The 21,501-nt window shown below is 42.7% G+C and overlaps 1 protein-coding gene across 1 annotated transcript in view; it reads left to right on the top strand.

Annotated features, from left to right (window-relative positions):
* NSMAF (neutral sphingomyelinase activation associated factor) overlaps window positions 1-21,501 on the top strand; it is a 143,705-nt gene that overhangs the window by 73,457 nt on the left and 48,747 nt on the right. The window contains exons 12-20 of the mRNA XM_077492737.1: window positions 1,286-1,394; window positions 5,223-5,399; window positions 5,560-5,639; window positions 7,331-7,421; window positions 10,317-10,380; window positions 11,214-11,265; window positions 11,345-11,465; window positions 12,710-12,841; window positions 15,891-15,933. Of these exons, the coding sequence (XP_077348863.1) occupies window positions 1,286-1,394; window positions 5,223-5,399; window positions 5,560-5,639; window positions 7,331-7,421; window positions 10,317-10,380; window positions 11,214-11,265; window positions 11,345-11,465; window positions 12,710-12,841; window positions 15,891-15,933 (869 nt within the window). The remainder of the gene's footprint in view (window positions 1-1,285; window positions 1,395-5,222; window positions 5,400-5,559; window positions 5,640-7,330; window positions 7,422-10,316; window positions 10,381-11,213; window positions 11,266-11,344; window positions 11,466-12,709; window positions 12,842-15,890; window positions 15,934-21,501) is intronic.

The raw sequence follows: 21,501 nt of genomic DNA, 5'->3' as shown, positions 1-21,501 counted from the left end.
TTTTTAGATCCTCAGAGAGTTATTTTCCATAAGGGGCAATGTTAAACTTCTAGTGACCAGTATGAGAGAGTGAGAGCGATAAAGCCAAATTTAACACACCTCCCCATTCACACATGAGACCTTGTAACAAGAATGAGAAATATGACACCGGGAGGGAAATGGCTAGCTGGGCTTAATGGCTGCATGTTCAGTTATTTTGCTATTTTTGCTATTTTTACTATTTGTTATACAAGCTGTACACTCACTACTTTACATTGTAGCAAAGTGTCATTTCGTCAGTGTTCATATGATAAAATATTTACAAAAATGTGAGGTGAGATACTGAGAGAATACTGTATGTTGCATGTATAAAAAACCTGTAAACTGTGCCTGATATATTGATTTCCAGCACAGATAACTTGGCACAGATGGTCAGTGCATGGTGTTTTGCATTGAAATCATGTTTAAAAACAAAAACAAAGGGTTTCAACAGCTGACCTTGCCCATAATCCAATGTCTTAGCTAGGGATGCACTGATGTATCGGCTGCCAAAAATTATCAGGCAAAAATAGGGATATCTATATTTTGTTTATTAAAAAATAAATAAAAAAAAGTGCCTATAATGGCTGAAAAAAGATTAGCTCACCTCAGGCACCTCAGGCAGTGCCATGCCGTAATGCGCAGCCTTCGCAGACACCGGTCTGTTTCCGCGGCCATTACCCTGCTCAAATGCCCGCCCGCAGCCCAGCTATTTTTGCATGTTGCCCTCTTGACCTCCACCCACCGGACCCTTCCCCAATCCCTTAAAAGGACTGCCAAAGTGAGCATTGGAGGTGGAGGTAATTGACGAGTAATTCTAAAAGTTAAAGCTTTTGTTGCACTAAAAAAAAAAAATATTTGAACCTGTTCCCTCAAAGGGGTTGTAAACCCTTAAAGTGGAAGTAAACTCCCCTATCGTTTTCAGCCAAGGAAGCTGCCATCTTTGCCTCTGTTTAATCTTCATCTGATATGGTGCTGCACATGTGATTCATTATGACACCAGCCATTGGATGGTTTGATAGTTTGGCTGAGAGCACAGCCAATATGCAGTTAGCATTCCCGGTATGCCTTTTTTTTTTTTTTTTTTTTTTTTTTTTAAACTGTTTAAATCGATGGGTTTACTTCCACTTTAATGCATTCTATGCATTAATTATATCCACAGATATACTTATGCAACAATTTCCTATCATTTTTAAAGAAAACTGATTTTATTATGATGTTAAATTTTCATTGCTGCAGTTAACTACAATTTTTTTTTTTTCTGTAGGGATTGGAAGTATTTTGCACTGAAAACGACTTGTGTTCTGACATATACCTCAAATTTTACAATCCAAAAGATCGTGATGGACTGTACTACTATATTGCAGCTTATATAGGTATAACAGTTTATCACTATGTCAGCAATCATTGTATGGGTCATTGAAATGAATGCAAATTAATTTCTTTCTTATATTGTGTAAAAGTTTTCAGTAATGTTCTAACATGGGCCCACAGCATTTACAGATTAGTGCAGTGGTCTCCAAAATCAGCCTGTGGGGCAAACGGGGCGCTTTGCTTGCCTTTAACTGGCCCTCAGTACACGATTCCTCCCATTGATACCAACAAGTAGGCACCATTCCTTTCACTGACACCAACAGGGGGCACCATTCCTTTCACTGACACCAACAGGGGGCACCATTCCTTTCACTGACACCAACAGGGGGCACCATTCCTTTCACTGACACCAACAGGGGGCACCATTCCTTTCACTGACACCAGCAGGGGGCACCATTCCTTTCACTGACACCAGCAGGGGGCACCATTCCTTTCACTGACACCAGCAGGGGGCACCATTCCTTTCACTGACACCAGCAGGGGGAACCATTCCTTTCACTGACACCAACAAGAGGGGAACCATTCCTTTCACTGACACCAACAAGAGGGGAACCATTCCTTTCACTGACACCAACAAGAGGGGAACCATTCCTTTCACTGACACCAACAAGAGGGGAACCATTCCTTTCACTGACACCAACAAGAGGGGAACCATTCCTTTCACTGACACCAACAAGAGGGGGAACCATTCCTTTCACTGACACCAACAAGAGGGGAACCATTCCTTTCACTGACACCAACAAGAGGGGAACCATTCCTTTCACTGACACCAACAAGAGGGGAACCATTCCTTTTACTGACACCAACAAGAGGGGAACCATTCCTTTTACTGACACCAACAAGAGGGGAACCATTCCTTTTACTGACACCAACAAGAGGGGAACCATTCCTTTTACTGACACCAACAAGAGGGGAACCATTCCTTTTACTGACACCAACAAGAGGGGAACCATTCCTTTTACTGACACCAACAAGAGGGGAACCATTCCTTTTACTGACACCAACAAGAGGGGAACCATTCCTTTTACTGACACCAACAAGAGGGGAACCATTCCTTTTACTGACACCAACAAGAGGGGAACCATTCCTTTTACTGACACCAACAAGAGGGGAACCATTCCTTTTACTGACACCAACAAGAGGGGAACCATTCCTTTTACTGACACCAACAAGAGGGGAACCATTCCTTTTACTGACACCAACAAGAGGGGAACTATTCCTTTCACTGACCAACAAGGGGGGAACCATTCCTTTCACTGACCAACAAGGGGGGAACCATTCCTTTCACTGATAACAACAGACCTATGGATTAGAGGAAGCCTCACACTGGCTGCAGCTCCTGGAGATGATTAGTCTGTAAAGCTAAAAAAAAAAAAAAAAGTTTTTTTATTATTATTATTATCAGGATTATAACCTGTTAAAATATAAACTTGTATTGTTTCCCATTTTGTCCATTTGTCAGCTTATAATTAAAAAAAAAATAATGGAACTTGGTATTAATTAAAAATAGTATACCAAATAAAAGCCTTATGAATCATTAAAAAAGGTAAACATTTTATAGGTGGGCAAATTAGTCATTGGGTTAACTGACACATTGGGGTTGATGTGCAATAACTGGAGAGTACAACCTCTGGTGCAGCTGTGCATAAAAACCAATCGGCTTCCAGGATTTTTGTCTGCTTAATTGAACAAGCTGACGTTAGAAGCTGATTACCTACCATGCACAGCTGCACCTGATTTTGCGCATTCCAGTATTAGTGAGCCCGGGTTCACGCATGTGCATTGTGAATTGAAGCTCCGGTTTCAATGCAAAGATAAAAATCAGTTGTTCAGAGGTTCCTCTGTGTTTTAGCTGTGGATCAGTGAGCAGGGAGCGGGGGAGGTGTAGTGAGGAGAAGGAGAGAATTTGTGTTCAGAACGGAATGCATCTGCGAATCAGATGCGTTCCCATAGAAGATAATGGGCTTGTAATTCGCACCGCAATGCCCAGAAAACTCGCACACTTTTTGTGCAATGTGCAGTGCGAATGCAACGCACATATATGAACCAGATGCGTTCAAATGAATGTATTTTAAAATGTCCTGCGAATTGGATGCGATGTAAGCCGCATCTAATTCGCATAGATGTGAACGGAGCCTTAATCAACCCCATTGTAACTGTCAAAATTTGACCTGGGTATCCAGCCGGTTTTATTATCATTGTATTCAACAAAATTGGAGTGAACATAAAATTGCTAACTGCATTCTGCGACCTGCTTTTAGGGTGGTGTTAACTTTTAATTACATCTGCAGCAGATCACACGAACACTGTGCAATTGCGTTGAGGTAAATGCAATGATTCCCTGTGCATTTTCCGCATGGCATTAATGTGAACTGAGCCTTAAAGCTGCTTGGGGGCGGTCACGAATGAGAACGATATTAATGATAGCTGTTGGGGGAGCTGCATATATTATTGTGGTGGCAGGAGTGGCATCTATCAATTCAAAGCCTCGTTGTTACTGGTGCCCAATTTTATAGAACAGACCTCAGAATTTAGTTCGATACGACTGAGTCTGGCTGCCGCATCTGAGAGTAAGCTGGAAATACAGTGCCTTGAAATGGTATTCATACCTCTTAAAATGTTCCACATTTTGTCAGGTTACAACCAAAAACGTAAATGTATTTTATTGGGATTTTAGGTAATAGACCAACACAAAGTGGCACATAATGGTTAAGTGGAAGGAAAATAAATGTTTTTCGAATTTTGTTTACAAATAAATATGTGAAAACTGTGAATTTATATTCAGCCCCCCTGAGTCAATACTTTGTAGAACCACCTTTCACTGCAAAAAAAGTTACATTTTGGTCTCATCTGACCAGAGCACCTTCTTCCACATGTTTGCTGTGTCCCCCACATGGCTTCTCGCAAACTGCAAACGGGACTTCTCGTGGCTTTCTTTCAACAATGGCTTTCTTCTTGTCACTCTTCTATAAAGGCCAGATTTATGGAGTGCATGACTAATAGTTGTCCTGTGGACAGATTCTCCCACCTGAGCTGTGGATCTCTGTAGCTCCTCCAGAGTTACCATGGGCCTCTTGGTTGCTTCTCTGATTAATACTGTCCTTTGCCCGGACTGTCAGTTTAGGTGGACGGCCATGTCTTGGTAGGTTTGCAGTTGTGCCATACTCTTTCCATTTTCAGCTGATGGATTGAACCGTGCTCTGTGAAATGTTCAAAGCTTGGGATATTTTTTTATAACTTAACCCTGCTTTAAACTTTATCCATGACCTGTCTGGTGTTTGTTTCTTGGCCTTCATGATGCTGTTTGTTCACTAAGGTCCTCTAACAAACCTCTGAGGGCTTCACAGAACAGCTGTTTTTATACTGAGATTAAATTACACTCAGGTGGACTCTATTTGATAATTAGGTAACCTCTGAAGGCAATTGGTTCCACTAGATTTTAGTTTAGGGGTGCTGAATATAAATGCACGCCATACTTTTCAGGTATTTATTTATAAAATAAAAATGTAAAAACATTTATCATTTTCCTTCCACTTCACAATTATGTACTACTTTGTGTTGGTCCATCACATAAAACCCTAATAAAATACATTTACGTTTTTGGTTGTAACGTGACACAATGTGGAAAATTTTACGGGGTATGAATACTTTTTCAAGGCACGTGTTCTACTCCTAATTTAAAGGTTGCAACATAGAATTGTCCAGTGTTTAAATAAAGCACCGGAAACGTATGTATGAATGACCTTTTGTTTTCATTGCCTTGAGTTAAGAAAATGGTGCTTAGGGTAAATGACATTCAAGATAATGGCCGTGTCTCATGTTTCCTGCAGAAAATCACATGACTGAGCATACTGCAGACAGCTACATGCTCCAGTGGCAGATGGGACATATCTCCAATTACCAGTATCTGTTACATCTCAATTACCTGGCCGACCGAAGCTGCAATGATCTCTCCCAGTATCCTGTGTTTCCTTGGATCATTGCAGACTATACAAGTTCTGAGCTAGGTAAGAGCCAGTGCTTTTCCTTTTTCAAACCTGTGTCATAGTTTTTTATCAGCATGCGTCATTTGAACAGTTTGTGCAGCACTGTACAACATGCGGGCAGACAGTACAATTACAATACGATATCACAAGCTTTATTTGTTTTATTTTGTTTTTTTTGAAGATTTATCCGATCCTCAAACCTTCCGGGATCTGAGTAAACCAGTTGGAGCTTTAAATAAAGGCAGACTTGAAAGACTGTTGGTATGTAATAAAAAAAAAAAATGTTGTTTGTTAATATACCTCCTTTAATAAAAAATATCCTGCTTTTTTAAAAATTTTGAACAAAAAACATGTACTACTTACTTGCTCTGTGTAGTGGTTTTGCAGCCACGGTCCTCCTCTTCTCGGGTCCCCCACCAGTGCTCCTGGCCCCTCCCTCCTGCCAAGTGCCCCAGAGCAAGCAGCTTGCAATGGGGGCACCCAATCAAGCTCGCTGCTGAGTCGCTGCTCTGCGTGTCCATGCACACACAAAACTGTGGGCTTGGCGCCACCCTCTCTTTTCTCATTGGCTCACTGGCTGTGATCTCAGCCAATAAGAAGGGAGAGTCGCTTGAAACGCTTGAAAACTCTACGCTCAGGTGTGAATGCAGCCTTATACTTTTTGTCAGTACCAGCCCTGTAGTAGTCATTAAAGGCTATACACCTTTTACAACAACAAGAAAATAAGTGCACTCTTTTGCTTTTGAAAAAAAATTGCATTTTGTTATTTTTTTTTTAAACATGCAAAGTATTGCACGTGTGAATAGCAGATCGTGAGTGCAATTTCAGGCTCCTGAACACCCTCTCCAGCTTTTAGCCTGAACCTCTTTGCGGGCTGCAAACTGGAGGGAGTATGAATGTATTACAAGCGTGATCGGCACACTCGTGGTCCTTTCAATCTACAAGGCCTTTTTCTTTCCTAATTCCCAGATTCCTGTGAATGAATAAAAAGTCTGTGCATGGAGAACCTGACACAGCTACGCCCTGTTCAAAATATGACAGCGGGTGCGGGGGGAGAATCCAACATCCGCTGTCACAGGGAGAAGGGGGTTTGCAGAGGGAGATTGCTAAATATGTTACACGGGTCTAACATGTTCAGAAAGGTGAAATTCTCCTTTAACCTCTCACTCTTACATACGCCCACACTGTTCCCTCCCTCCACAATGGTGTCTAGCTGCTGCCTTTAAAGCCTCCATGGCTCTGTGAGGGACAGCAGGAAACAGTTTGAACCTTCTCTTATGAGCATTGGAATGCAATGCCATCACTGATAAATATGCAGGCACTTTCCTGCAGGGACCTGCCACAGGAGACACTCCTAAATGTCTGAATACAACTGCAGGGCTGTTGCTGATTAAAGGCCTAAGGGCCCTTTCACACTTGTGCGACTTGGGACTGCAAAGTCACATGACAAGTTGTACCCCATGAATTCTAATTAGCACCGTTCATATCCATGCAATTTCCAGTCACAGCGACTTCAAACTAGTGTCTGCACTTTGGTCCGACTTTGTTGTGCTACTTTCAGGTCATACAAGTGTGAAAGGGGCCTAAAGATTGCCATAGCTGTAAGGGGCATATTTAAAAGCAGTAAATGTAGGTTTGACCAGGTGAATCTTCTGGTGAAGAAGTTTTAATGTCCGATGAATGATTCATTACTATGAAACAATGAATATCACATTCACTGTCTCAAGAGTCCATTAAACATTTTATATGTTTGGCCCGAAAAATGTTACTTGGTAACGGTGTCTTTTTTTTAAAAACTAATAGAGATACTCAAGAGGTAGAAGTGGGCGGAGCCAGGCTTGACTTTTCTTGATATTTTGAGAAACCTTTTTTTTATTCAGTACTTCATATAATCTGTAAGATAATTTACATTTTTAGAATAATCTTTTTTTTTTTATTTTTATGTTTAACAGAAGCGATATCATGAAATGCCCGATCCCAAGTTTATATATGGAAGCCACTATTCCTCGCCAGGATATGTTCTGTTCTACCTAGTGCGAGTTGGTAAGGCTACATCCAATTAAAATGTAAAAAATTTTAGACCTTGTGCTAGATATGTAATGGTAAGTCATTTAAAACTTGGGCCACAATTGTCAATATGCTCAACAGTAACCTTACAGGTATTTGCTTATTTTAGTTTCTGTGTAGCTCATTTGTTTCCCTCCGAAGGCTCCCCTGTTTCCTCAAGTTCTTTGCGCTGCACTTGCCACAATAAGACCCCTTTCACACCGGGATGGCGGGTCCATTCATGGTTAAAGTGCTGCTAGTTTTAGCGGCGCTTTACCGATGTTATAGCGGCACTTTTTGGCTGCTAGCGGGGTGCTTTTAACCCCTGCTAGTGGCCGAAGAAAGTGTTAATAGGGCCCGTTTTGCAGCGCTGCCGAGGCGATTTGCAGTTGCTTCGCCAGCGATGCCTATTCATTTCAATGGGGAGGAATGGTATATAAACCGCTCCCGCACCAACCCAAAGCTGCTGCTTACAGGCCTTTTTTTTTCTGTCCCGCAAGTGCACCGCCACAGTGTGAAAACATTTGGGCTTTCACAGTGGGGTGGCGTGAGAGGCACTTTTTTTAGATGCTTTACAGGTACCTGAAAAGCACCCCAGTGTGAAAGGGGTCTAAAGAGGAACTCTGCTATCTAAACTAGCTAAACAACAAACATTTTCACTGTTTCTGTGGTCTCCTCCACTGTTTTTTCTAAAATGTGTTTAACATCAGTTTTATTTTTTAATTTTTTGTAATTCAGTGCTGCTGACCACAGCCACTTTCTAATAGTGATATTGACAGAACCTGCCTGTGCAATCAGCATCAGTACATCCGCATATAGTCTTCACTGGAAGTGCATGTGACAGGGAGACATTATAGGTGAACAGTTGAAAAGCAGGGACAGAGTGTTGTCACCCCATGACAGGAAGTACCTAAATAAGGCATATCACCAGGTTATAAAAGCTGTTGATTTAAAGCCCAAATCTAGGTTATCATAAATGTACACAAATTAAGTCAGGGTAGCTAAAAATATTCAGTAATAATTGTACTAAATGTTTAATATTCCCCTACAACTGCAGCTGTTTTCAGTGCTCAGTAATACACTGTATGCTCCCCAAGTCGAACAGGCTTTTTTGTATGACGGTATCATGCTATGTTAGACTTTTATTTACATGGTTCTACATATAGCGGTCCATTTGATGCTTCTGGAAAACTATCTACTATTTGTTAATTGATGTTTTGACGATCTGTGATTTGAGTTGAGATGGAGGACTACCTATATCCATCGAGCCGGGTCTTGCAGATAAGCCTGTTCGACTTGGGGATGCATACGCCCAGCTAAGTCCAAGTCCTCTGGTAAGCCTCCTCCATTCTCACGGTGGTGGTGGTGTCGCACTTCCGAAGAGTACACTTCTGAAGAGTTTACTTAAATTGGGCACTGGAATTTTCTTTCTTTGGGACTGTAGTGGCACGTGCACTTTAAAAAAGTGGACTACTCTTTCTAAATAATATTTTTTCACTGAATAATGTTTTTGATCGCTGTTTTTGGATTTATATATCATCTATGAGTTAAATCCAAATTTTGTATTTTTGATATACGTATGTTTTCACGCATATTAACGATTTGGTATTATAGAATAGCTCTACACATACTTATGTAACTTACAAATTCATACTATTAATAAATTATTTAAATATAACCATTATCAGTGGTATTAGTTTCCCTGGGCTCTTTCCACGTGGCACTCAGCACTTATTTTCTCTTCGGTATAGTGCAAATTTTTTCATATGCTTCTCTTTGGCCACTGAGTCCCACTCGATTTGAATGTGCCCAGTGGTACCCCTATGTTTACCTTCATTTAGTTGGTTTCCTACCCTTGCCCCTTTTTTTGATATATTTCACTATAGTGGTATGGCATGCCCAGTGGTTTCTCTATAGTGGTATGACATGTTTTTCACAGATTTTTTTATGTGTTTAACTGAGTTTATGCCATGTTACTAGTTTGTGTGAACCGAATGACTAGCACACTTTTTTTTAGTTGAGTGTAGAATCTTGCCTCCTAACAATAAGCAAATATAATAGTGCAACTCTTCGTAATTAATGTGCTCACCTCAAGCCCTGTAAACTAACACCAGAATGTTCCTATAGGCTCTCAGATGTGCCTGCCCATATCTTACATTATCTTCTACAACTTGTAGGCAGTAACACTAATATGCAAATACCGACATGGACTAGTCATGCATTACTTTTGCTGTGCTGCCTTAGACAGGTCTATTGTCCAGAAAGTTGGTTCATCACACTGCTGAACTGTAGACAGCGAAGTGGGCAGAGCCAAACACAAACTCCTTGGCCAAGTTGATATCTTTGTATTCTAGTTTTCTATGTATTTTAGGTTCACAGGTAAGTCTAGAAGATGATCGAATATGTGGAGGTACCTTTGGGTGCCTGCCTTAAAACTCTGGTGCCAGTTTAGTGCATGAGGTAAAACCTGCTCCCACCCCCTTTCCAACACCTATTCTAAATACCCTGTAAAAGGAAGCTGTTTATAGTTATTCTGAGGGCGCTCTGGGCCAGCAACATGATCAGCTCCCAGCAGCGGCTTTAGGAGAGATGAGGGATAGCTGAAAACAGATGCCCCATAGTAAGCCTATGGGTGACATCACTGCACAGGCATTGTAGCCAGTGTCGCCGATCTCTCTTGTCCCCAAAAGCCAGCTGCTGTGGAGATTACGTGACCGGAGCAGATCGCTCTCAGAATAAGTAAGTTTAAGTATCTTCTTTTTACAGAGTAGTTAGAATAGGATTTATAAAGTGGAAGGGAGCAGTTTTAGGCATAGTTAAGTCAATCCTTGAATTACACTTTAAGTTCTACGTTTTTGGTAAATATCTAAAGTACCCTCCTCATTTTTCCAGCCCCAGAGTACATGCTTTGCATCCAGAATGGAAAGTACGACCACGCGGACAGGATGTTCAACAGGTGAGTATGCGGCTGAAAATAATGCTACATACACTATATTACCAAAAGTGCCGGGACGCCTGCCTTTACACGCACATAACCTTTAATGGCATCCCAGTCTTAGTCCTTAGGGTTCAATCTTGAGTTGGCTTGGCCCCTTAGTTCCAGGGAAGGCAGTGGTCTTCAAACTATGGCCCTCCAGTTGTTCAGGAACTACGAATCCCATCATGTCTGTGAATGTCAGAGTTTTACAATACTTTATGGGATCTGTAGATCCGCAACAGCTGGAGGGCCATAGTTTGAGGATCCCTGTCTTAAGGCATCAGCATACCAAGACATTTTGGAAAATGTCATGCTCTTAACATTGTGGGAACAGTTTGGGGATGACCCCTTCCTGTTCCAATATGACTGCACAAAAGTGCACAAAGCAAGGTCCATAAAGACATGATTGAGTGAGTTTGGGGTGGAGGAAATGGACTGGCCTGCACCTGACCTCAACTCGATAGAACAACTTTGGGATGATTTGGAGCGGACACTGCGAGCCAGGCCAACTGGATTTAACATCAGTGCCTGACCTCACAAATGCTCTTCTGGAAGAATGGTCAAACATTCCCATAGACGCACTCCTAAACTTTGGACAGCCTTCCCAGAAGAGTTGAAGCTGTTCTAGCAGCAAAGGGTGGGCCAACTCAATATGGACTAAGACTGTGATGCCGTTAAATGTCATGCGCATGTGAAGGCAAGCGTCCCAATATTTGTGGTAATATAGTGCATAAAAGAGTTTATTTTATCCGCTTAATGTGCTCCGTAGTGACGACATAAAGGATGTAACATGTTCTACCTCTCATTGCTAGTATTGCAGAGACGTGGAGAAATTGTTTAGATGGTGTGACAGACTTCAAAGAGGTAATTCCCATTTATATTACTTTGTACTGCACTGGTTTGCTTTTTTTTTTGCTTTTCATAACTCAGTTGATATTATTAGTTAGTTCCAGAGTTTTTTGGAAATGATGGGCGTTTCCTGTTGAACAGTTTGAACCTGGAGCTGGGCAAGAGACAAGGAGGAAAGCTGGTGGATGACGTAGAGCTTCCACCATGGGCCTCAGGTAACATAGTCCTAATCTGTGTTCTGGCACGTACAGTATCTCACAAAAGTGAGTACATCCCTCACATTTTTGTAAATATTTTATTATATCTTTTTATGTGACAACACTGAAGAAATTACACTTTGCTACAATGTAAAGTAGTGAGTGTACATTTGTTGTTCCCTCAAAATAACTCAACACACAGCCGTTAATGTCTAAACCTCTGTTTACAAAAGTGAGTACACCCCTAAGTGAAAATGTCCACATTGGGCCCAAAGTGTCAATATTGTGTGTGGACACAATTATTTTCCAGCAGTGCCTTTACCCTCTTGGACAAGGAGTTCACCAGAGCTTCACAGGTTGCCACTGAAGTCCTCTTCCACTCCTCCATGATGACATCACAAAGCTGGTGGATGTTAGAGACCTTGAGCTCCTCCAACTTTCATTTGAGAATGCCGCACAAATGCTCAATAGGGTTTAAGTCTGGAGACATGCTTGGCCAGTCCATCACCTTTACCTTCAGCTTCTTTAGCAAGGCAGTGGTCATCTTGGAGGTGTATTTGAATACTGCCCTGTGGCCCTGTCTGCGAGAGAGAGAGAGAATGGGAGAGAATCATGCGCTGCTTCTTTGGTTGACCATGGTCTCAGGCCTTTTCTGAGTGAAACCTCTCTTGTTAACCCACTGTATGGTCTTGGCCACAATGCTGTAGCTCATTTCCAGGGTCTTGGCAACCTTCCTATAGCCTAGGCCATCTTTATGTAGAGCAACAATTATTTTTCTCAGATCCTCAGAGAGTTCTCTGCCATGAGGTGCCGTGTTGAACTTCCAGTGACCAGTATGAGAGAGTGAGAGCGATAACACCAAATTTAACACCTGCTCCCCATTCACACCTGAGACCTTCTAACACTAAGAAGTCACATGACACCGGGGAGGCAAAATTGACAATTGGGCCCAATTTGGAAATTTTCACTTAGTGGTGTACTCACTTTTTTGTCGGCAGTGGTTTAGACATTAATGGCTGAGTGTTGAGTTATTTTGAGGGGACAGCAAATTTACACTGTTATACAAGCTATACACTCACTACTTTACATTGTAGCAAAATGTAATTTCTTCAGTGTTGTCACATGAAAAGATATAATAAAATATTTACAGAAACGTAAGGGGTGTACTCACTTGTGTGAGATACTGTATGTGGCAGCTGTATAAACTATGTAACAGTTTGTATTATCCATGAGGCTTATACGTGTCCTCATTTTCTAATTAGATCCGGAAGATTTTCTGCAGAAAAATACAGAAGCTCTGGAAAGCCAGTATGTCTCAGATCATCTCCATGAATGGATCGATTTGATATTTGGCTGTAAGCAGAGAGGAAATGAAGCTGTTGCTGCCAGTAATGGTAGGAAGAACTTGTTTTTATGAATACAAGTCAATACTTGGTTATAGGTGACCTACAAACCCTTTTAGACAATAAAAGTGCCATATTTGCAGAATACAGCACTCCCTAGAACTCTGCCACCTTCTTATGTTTATGTGTTTAGTTTTGTAGATTTACATTTCAAGCACAGCAGCCTTTGTTATCTTTGTGTTCTAGGTGGGCAGCGGAAGCACCTGATTGATCTTTTCCAATAATAAATAATAAAAAAAAAAACTGCTGCCAGCTCGCTCGCCTGCCATTTTTCACCTTCCAGCTGACCTTTACCCTTCTATCCTCTTGTTGCACTTCTTTCTACTCGCTTCTCTTTTCCTCCTCCTCCTTTTCTTATTTAGTTTTCTTCACTTTTCTGTCCTAATAGGTTGCATGCACACGGCTGCACAATAAGTAAATTTTCTCCAGTGGTTCTAAATGCTGCCTGCCCACACTGTGCGCAAACTGCAGGAGCTGTCATATCTGAACGCTGTATAAATCAATGGCCAGCGCAGCCATTGTTCACATGTACCACTCAACTGAAGAAGTGAATAGAGCCTTCAAGTGACCCTGAATACAGCGCGCGTCTAGCTTTGGCATTTTTGTACAGTTCTTCCTGCAACTAATCACCCAGTTTGTATGCGACCAAAGCACAGAGGGTTGCCGTGTCCAGAGGCAGCATTTAATTGCCTATGAACGCAGCAATCTATGGACCCAGGTCACCCGTGTAAATGTAGCTTTATGTGCCTGGGTTAAATACAAGGTATATCTGTAAAAATAAAAAAATACAAGGCAGCATATATTGTGGCAAAGCGTTTTCTTCATACATAATCAGATCAGATGCTAAGATGACACTTTCTTGGTATACATTATATATGCTAGTTTTGTGTCCCTTATTATTTCTAAACAGTCATGTAATGTATGTTCGACCTGACATTTATTTTTGTAATGTTGTTAACCTAGTAAAAAAAAAAACATATTGAAAAAGAGATCAGTACTGCTGGTCTATAGATGCTGTCATACCTTTATTGTCTGAACTACCAAAACCTTCCAGCACAAGAAAGTTCTAAAGTTGGTTATTTGTGCCTTCTTACAGCTTTTTTTCTTAATAATATAAAAGTTAGAGTGGTAGGTTTGGCATTTTTGTATTGTTCCCAGTATGTCCTATTATGGCATAAGCTGGTCCTTATTGTAGCCGTTAATGTTTCATCTGATTTTGTATTAATTTTCTCACTATACTCAGTTAAGCATTAAAACATTTACATTTATTTGTGTCTTTTTGGGGCAGCTGTATTTGAAACATGTACTGTATATTCAATATTTCATATTTAATTGCAGCCAGCAGGTGGTGCAGTGGGGCCATGTCATTTTGTCAAGTTGTAATTGCGATCTGCTATTCAAAGCTGAATATATCAGAAAGGGGACACTTTCTCAACCCCCTCCCTTCTTTAGCTCCAATTCAGCTTAAGCCGGCCATACATGGATCAAAATTTGGCTGGTTTAGGAGGGACTAGCCAGATTTCAATCCATGTATGGGAAGATTGGTTATGCAGAAATCGACCTACCGATTTTATTTATTTTTTATTTATTTTTCTCCCCGCTTGATCAGCACTGCTGATTATAGTCGGCATCGCTGATTGGTGTATTCTGATGGTAGGGAAGTCTCCCTGCTGTCAGAATACAATTCCTCCATCGAATGAGTGGCTGGGGGAATCAAGTCATTTTTTTTTTTTTTTTTTCATTCAACCGTCTGGCTGAACGAAAAAAAAAAAAAAAAAATTTATGGTCTGCTTTTAGTGCGGTTCAGTATGAAGCTGCAGTTCTAAAGAGACAATTGGAGCCGACACTGTTGGGCATTCTTATGCTCTGCAAAGGCTGTATTACAGAAACATCCTTATTAAAAAGAAGTGATCAAATGATGGAAAATAATATAAAAGGTCAGTGTGGAAACATTTAACATCTCAATAAAACTGACCTAAAGCTATCATAATCCAATGTTAAATGACTTATAAGGTTTTGACCTCTTTGGTATAATCATGGTCTCTTATTTATCATTTTTAAAGTACCAATAACCCTAGAAAAAAGGCCTGACAATTAAAAAGTACCTAGGGAAAATGTTCACTAAAATATAGGCTTAAGGCTGGGTTCACACTGCTGCGGCTGCGAGAAGCGGATGTGATTCGCACCGCACTGCAGTGCAAATCACATCCGATCTTTGTGCGATGCGAGTTCAGCCATACAGATAGTATGGCTGAATTCGCATCGCACCCGCCCCAAACTCGCACAGGACCCTATTTTTGGTCCGCAGCAGAATCGGATCGCATGGGTGTTCACACCATGCGATCCGATTCCTGTCCGAGTTTGCAGATCGCACTGTGATATGCGAACTGATCTGGGGGTGTCATTAACGTTTCACTGACACTCCCAGCAGTTCGCATAGGGCAGTGTGAACTGCTGCCGGGAGGCATGCGATGCGGGAACCCGCCGCGGATTTGCGGCGTTCCCGCATCGCTGCAATGTGAACCCAGCCTAAATCAAACCTGTGATGATAGAAATGTCACAGCTGCCATTGCTTTTATTTTATTAAATAATCAGGCTACTTGGTTGTTATCCTGATACTTGTTCCATTGAGCTGGTGGCTGGGAACAAGCATGCAGCCAGTGAGGTCCGAAAAGTTTGAACTCTTTTCCTCCATTTTTGTTCGTTTAGTGAGCCACCTTTTTTCCCATGAAAATTATGTCAGTAAAATGTCTTTCTCTCTAAACCATTCTAAACCAGGCATAATCCTTTATTTCGGAAGGACACTGGAGAATTTGCTTCCTGCAAATTTGGCATAGTTGATGTTTTTCCAGATGTCATCATTTCTTCATTGGTCTGTGTTTTGTGCTTTTTTAGCATCCTGTGTGCTATTTACCATTTTTCACTTCAAAATCACAACTTTACATTTCAACTGGTGAAAATAAAAAAAGTCAAATAAAATATAAAGTTGGACAACATGATAATTGCATTTTAAAGCAATATTTTTTCTTCTTTTTTGCAGTGTTTCACCCCGTAACATATGAAGGAGAAATTGACTTACACAGGTAATTAGACAACCATGGCAGTAGATGATAAAATGCTGTCACTGCTGTGATGATTTTAGTGTATGTGTCACTGATGTTCTAGTTTTCTACTCTCTTAATTGTTAATCATTGTTATTAATAGTTAATATTTGTAATAATAGAAGTGCCCATTTATAGGCAACTTCTTATAAGAAAAAAAATATTCCAACAGACAAGGGGAGTCATACAGTTGTCTCTGTAATTTTGGCCCCCCATGCAGGGGAGGGGGGGGGGGGGGTCATAGCAGCAGGAGTGTCAAAGTGTCACACTTGCCTATTCTATGCTCTAGCGCTGGGTCTTCCCCTCTGTGTGCAGCCACCAGCTTCCATCCAATCCCAGAGGAGGTGTTTTGTGAAAGAGCTAGCACGCACTTTGCTCAGAGTTTGAGCAAAACATCTACACACTAGCAGCCAGATGCCCTGAGTTCTCTAGCAATTTTATCTAGTGTTTTCCTATGCCTCCAGTGATATCCTTTTATTTCTTTGTGTCTTCACTGTGTCTGAGCCTGCTCCCAGCCCCCTGTTCCCGGTGTGTCCCCGGCCCCCTGTTCCCGGTGTGTCCCCGGCCCCCTGTTCCCGGTGTGTCCCCGGCCCCCTGTTCCCGGTGTGTCCCCGGCCCCCTGTTCCCGGTGTGTCCCCGGCCCCCTGTTCCAAGTGTGTCCCCGGCCCCCTGTTCCAAGTGTGTCCCCGGCCCCCTGTTCCAAGTGTGTCCCCGGCCCCCTGTTCCAAGTGTGTCCCCGGCCCCCTGTTCCAAGTGTGTCCCCGGCCCCCTGTTCCAAGTGTGCCCCCGGCCCCCTGTTCCAAGTGTGCCCCCGGCCCCCTGTTCCAAGTGTGCCCCCGGCCCCCTGTTCCAAGTGTGCCCCCGGCCCCCTGTTCCAAGTGTGCCCCCGGCCCCCTGTTCCAAGTGTGCCCCCGGCCCCCTGTTCCAAGTGTGCCCCCGGCCCCCTGTTCCAAGTGTGCCCCCGGCCCCCTGTTCCAAGTGTGCCCCCGGCCCCCTGTTCCAAGTGTGCCCCCGGCCCCCTGTTCCAAGTGTGCCCCCGGCCCCCTGTTCCAAGTGTGCCCCCGGCCCCCTGTTCCAAGTGTGCCCCCGGCCCCCTGTTCCAAGTGTGCCCCCGGCCCCCTGTTCCAAGTGTGCCCCCGGCCCCCTGTTCCAAGTGTGCCCCCGGCCCCCTGTTCCAAGTGTGCCCCCGGCCCCCTGTTCCAAGTGTGCCCCCGGCCCCCTGTTCCAAGTGTGCCCCCGGCCCCCTGTTCCAAGTGTGCCCCCGGCCCCCTGTTCCAAGTGCGCCCCCGGCCCCCTGTTCCAAGGGCGCCCCCGGCCCCCTGTTCCAAGGGCGCCCCCGGCCCCCTGTTCCAAGTGCGCCCCCGGCCCCCTGTTCCAAGTGCGTCCCCAGCCTGCTCCAAGCCTCATGCCCCCAGCCTCCTGTTCCCAGGAGGCTGAATGTGCAAAGTGGCAGTCTTTCCTTAAAGGATGAGTTCACCTTTTAGAAAAAAAAAAGTAAGGGTGAACCAACACTGGACACCCTACCCACCTGCTGGTCCCCACTGTACTTATAAACAGACTAACATTTCCCAGCACGCTTTCCAGCTAGCCTAGCCCAAACTGGCACTGTCTAACAATTGAAATTAAAAACTGATTAGTTGCACACATTTGAAAATGTGGAAGCCGCAGTGCCCATGTCAAGGCGCCTATGTGTACTGTAAACCCAACTCCAGGTTTGCCTGGAGGGAGCCCACTTCTCCCTAAAGGCACAGGCATACATTGGACTCCCAGTATAAGCACAGTGGTAGCTGAAGGCATCCAATGTGTCCCCATGCCAAATCCAGCAAACAAGCTATAGAAAAAGATGGCAACTAACCCAATTTATAAATAGCCTTTTCAGTAAGGTGCACATGGATGGCAATGCACAACACAAACACACAAATGTCTCAGCACACTTACTAGCTAGCCTGCAAAATAAACCAAATTGACACTGTCTAACAATTCACATTAAAAACAGAGGGTTTAATTGCACACATTGGCAAATATATGTGGATGCCACAGTGCCTGACTCACTTTACCCACCACCAGCGATGCTAAGCTGTTATTTTCCCCACAGCTGATCCGGGGATTGGAAATTCCCACTCATCTCCCTCTTTTCCGTACAGTGCTTCAGATCAGATCAGATTGTTCCTGTATGGTCAGCATCGGCGACGTGAAACAATCTGGTCCATCCCAGAAGCACTGCACTGAGAAGAGGGGAAGAGTGGGGATTTCAAATCCCTAAACAGCTGGGATACACTGGCAGTTCAGCATCACTGTAGGTTAGTGCAGCCAAGGCTGGGGGGAGGGGGGGTTGGGGATTGTGGAGGGTGTCCTTTTACATTTTTTCTTTAAAAGTGACCTAACACTTTAAGACCACAACTTCCAATGCTGTAATATTATTACACACAACTTTTTTTCTCTTATATTCACCGACTGACACAGCTCCTCTCTTTAGACCATTGGGTTGTTATGCCACCTTTAGGAGAGGACTAGGCAAAACATGTTAACATGTAATAAAAAACTCAGAACTTATAGTTCTGCCAAGGGGTGGTCCCTTAGGTAACAACTCCTCAGCCTGCCTTGCAGCTTCAGTTTTTTTTTTTTTTTTTTGTCTAGTGAAGGAGAAGGACCTAAAAACCCTGCGGGCCCACCGGCCCATGTTTTTTCAGAAGCTTTGCTTTTTGTGCAAGATTAAAGATCCTGTGATCTGCTATCAACAGCCGGCTGGTTGACAGGCTGGATACTCTTATCCTTGTAGTCTCCCCAACCTGGCCAGCGAGCGTGTGCAGACCAGAACTCCGCGCTGGGTCGGCCACGACATGCCACAGCTCCAGAGGTGGTCGGTGAGCGTTATTGCTCCGGGGCACACATATGACCGGGCTACTGATGTCTGCGTCACAGTGTGCCGGGCCAGCAGCCACCCCGTACTGATCGGAGAGCCAGTCTGTGATGGAATGTCTCCCAGCTCTGCAGGACTGGTAAGTACAGCTCTCCCTGCCTCGGTGGGGCTGACCAGCTGGGCATTCCCTGGGAGGTCGATTCTGGGGTCCCTCACCTGCCTCTTCTCTCCCTGTCCTTATCTTGACCGGCCATTATTTGGCGTTTTTTAATTAATCGGCATCGGCCGATTGTGCTGTTAAAAAAGGCAGATGATCTATTCACGACTTGCAAATGACTTCAGTAATAGAAGTCAATGCAAGTTGCCTGAAGACAGCAGTGAAGACTTGTCTCCTCTCTGGGCAGTCTGCCAAGAAAAGATCAAAGAGATACAATGTTTACACTTCTGAATGAATTCAACTCAGTTTGTAGAAGTTCTCAGTTTAACCATTTAACCACTTGAGACCCGCAATACGTCTATTGACGTCATGGGGTTTCGCTGGTTATATCTAAATGATGCCTGAGTCCACAGACATCATTCAGATATTGCCGTTTTCAGCCGGCGATTCCCTACACCATAAGAACGATCATAGCGGCTGTTTCACCGCTTGAGGGGGGCGGCGGGGGGGGTCCTCCCGCCGCCCTCCGGTGCTTCTACCGACTCACCGTTTCAACGGTGAGTCGGTCACAGGATCCGCCGGCCCCAGCATGTGATCATAGAGATTTCCGGTGGACTAGATTGTCCCCGGAGTCTCTATGATCGTTCGGAGGCCGGGCGTGATGTTATGACGTCACGCCCGGCCTCGGTATTCAAATTAACGGCGCCAATCTGGCTAAGAAGCCATGATCAATTTTTTTTTTTTTTTATTTATTCCCAGCCTAGAGGTGAGATATGGGGTCTTATTGACCCCATATTTCACTGTAAATAGGTCCGATCGTGCCATATTCCTATTACAAGGGATGTTTACATTCCTTGTAATAGGAATAAAAGTCATCAATTTTTTTTTTTTTTTTTTTTTTAAGTGTAAAACTAAAAAAAATAAAATAAAATTAACAATAAAAAAAAAAAAATTTTTAAGCGCCCCTGTCCCCGTGAGCTCGCACACAGAAGCGAACGCATACGTAAGTCCCGCCCGCATATGAAAACGGTGTTCAAACCACACATGTGAGGTATCGCCGCGAACGTTAGAGCGAGAGCAATAATTCTAGCCCTAGACCTCCTCTGTAACCCAAAACATGTAACCAGTAAAAAATTTTAAAGCGTTGCCTATGGGGATTTTTAAATACCAAAGTTTGGCGCCATTCCACGAGCGCGTGCAATTTTGAAGCGTGACATGTTGGGTATCTATTTACTCGGCGTATCCTCCTCTTTCACATTATGCAAAAAAATTGGCTAACTTTACTGTTTTTTTTTTTGTTTTTTTTGCAATGACCGCCATTGTATTCTCTAGGGTCTTTGCTAAAAAAACATATATGATGTTTGGGGGTTCTATGTAATTTTCTAGCAAAAAAATTTGGAATTTTACATGTAGGAGAGAAATGTCAGAATTGGCCTAGGTCTGAAGTGGTTAAAGACTAAATCTTTTTTGACACTTGATGCTTACAAATAAAAATCCTGTATTTTCTGAAAGAAATTCACTTAGAACCCCCAAAACTTTATATATATATATATATATATATATATATATATATATATATATATATATATATATATATATATATATATATATATATATATATATATATATATATATATATATATATATATATATATATATATATATAAGCAGAGATCCTAGGGAATAAAATAGCAGTTGTTGCAATATTTTATGTCACATGGTATTTGCGCAGCGGTCTTTCAAACTTTTTTGAAACAATTTTTTGGAAAAAAATACACTGATTTAAAAAAAAAATAATAATAAAACAGTAAAGTTAGCCCATTTTTTTTCATCCAAAAGTTTTGATTACCTGTTTTTGTGCATTTAATAAATATATATATATATATATATATATATATAATTATTTTTTATCTAAATTATGCATACAAGTAAACTGATTGGATGTTTGTTTTGTTTAATAAATGTTTAAATGTAAGAAATTTTCTGCATCACTTAAGGCTAATTTCACACTGGAGCGGGCAGGCGTTGACTGTAAAATTTGCCAGTTTTAGCGGTGCTTTACCGTCATTTTAGTGGCGCTATTCGGCTGCTAGCGGGGCACTTATAATCCAGCTAGCGGCCGAGGAAGGGGTTAAATGTGCCTGTGAAGCGCCGCTGCCAAATCGCATTGCAGGTGCTTTGGCAGCGGTGCCCATTCATTTCAATGGGCAGGAGTGGTGGAGGAGCGGTATACACCACTCCAAAGATGCTGCTTGCAGGATTTTTTTTTTTTTTAACGTCCTGCCAGCGCATCTCCTCGCACTGGGGGCTTCCACACAGACTTCAGGGGAGCTGTTTTGCAGGCACTTTACAGGTGCTATTTTTAGCCCAAAAAGCGCCTGAAAAACGCTCCAGTGTGAAAGGCGTCTAACTGTTAGATTTTATGAGATGAAGGGGGAAAAAATAAATAAAAAATAATCAGCCTAACATATCGGCCCAAAAAAATCGGCCCAAAAAAATCGGCATCATATATCGGCCATCAGCCGTGGCGATT

The sequence above is a fragment of the Lithobates pipiens genome, unplaced genomic scaffold, assembly GCF_037356315.1.
Source record: "Lithobates pipiens isolate NorthernLeopardFrog02 unplaced genomic scaffold, aLitPip1_a1.2 Scaffold_19, whole genome shotgun sequence".
Taxonomy (NCBI): domain Eukaryota; kingdom Metazoa; phylum Chordata; class Amphibia; order Anura; family Ranidae; genus Lithobates; species Lithobates pipiens.
Note: the sequence above shows the minus strand (reverse complement) of the source record. Positions and strands in the feature narration are given on the sequence as shown.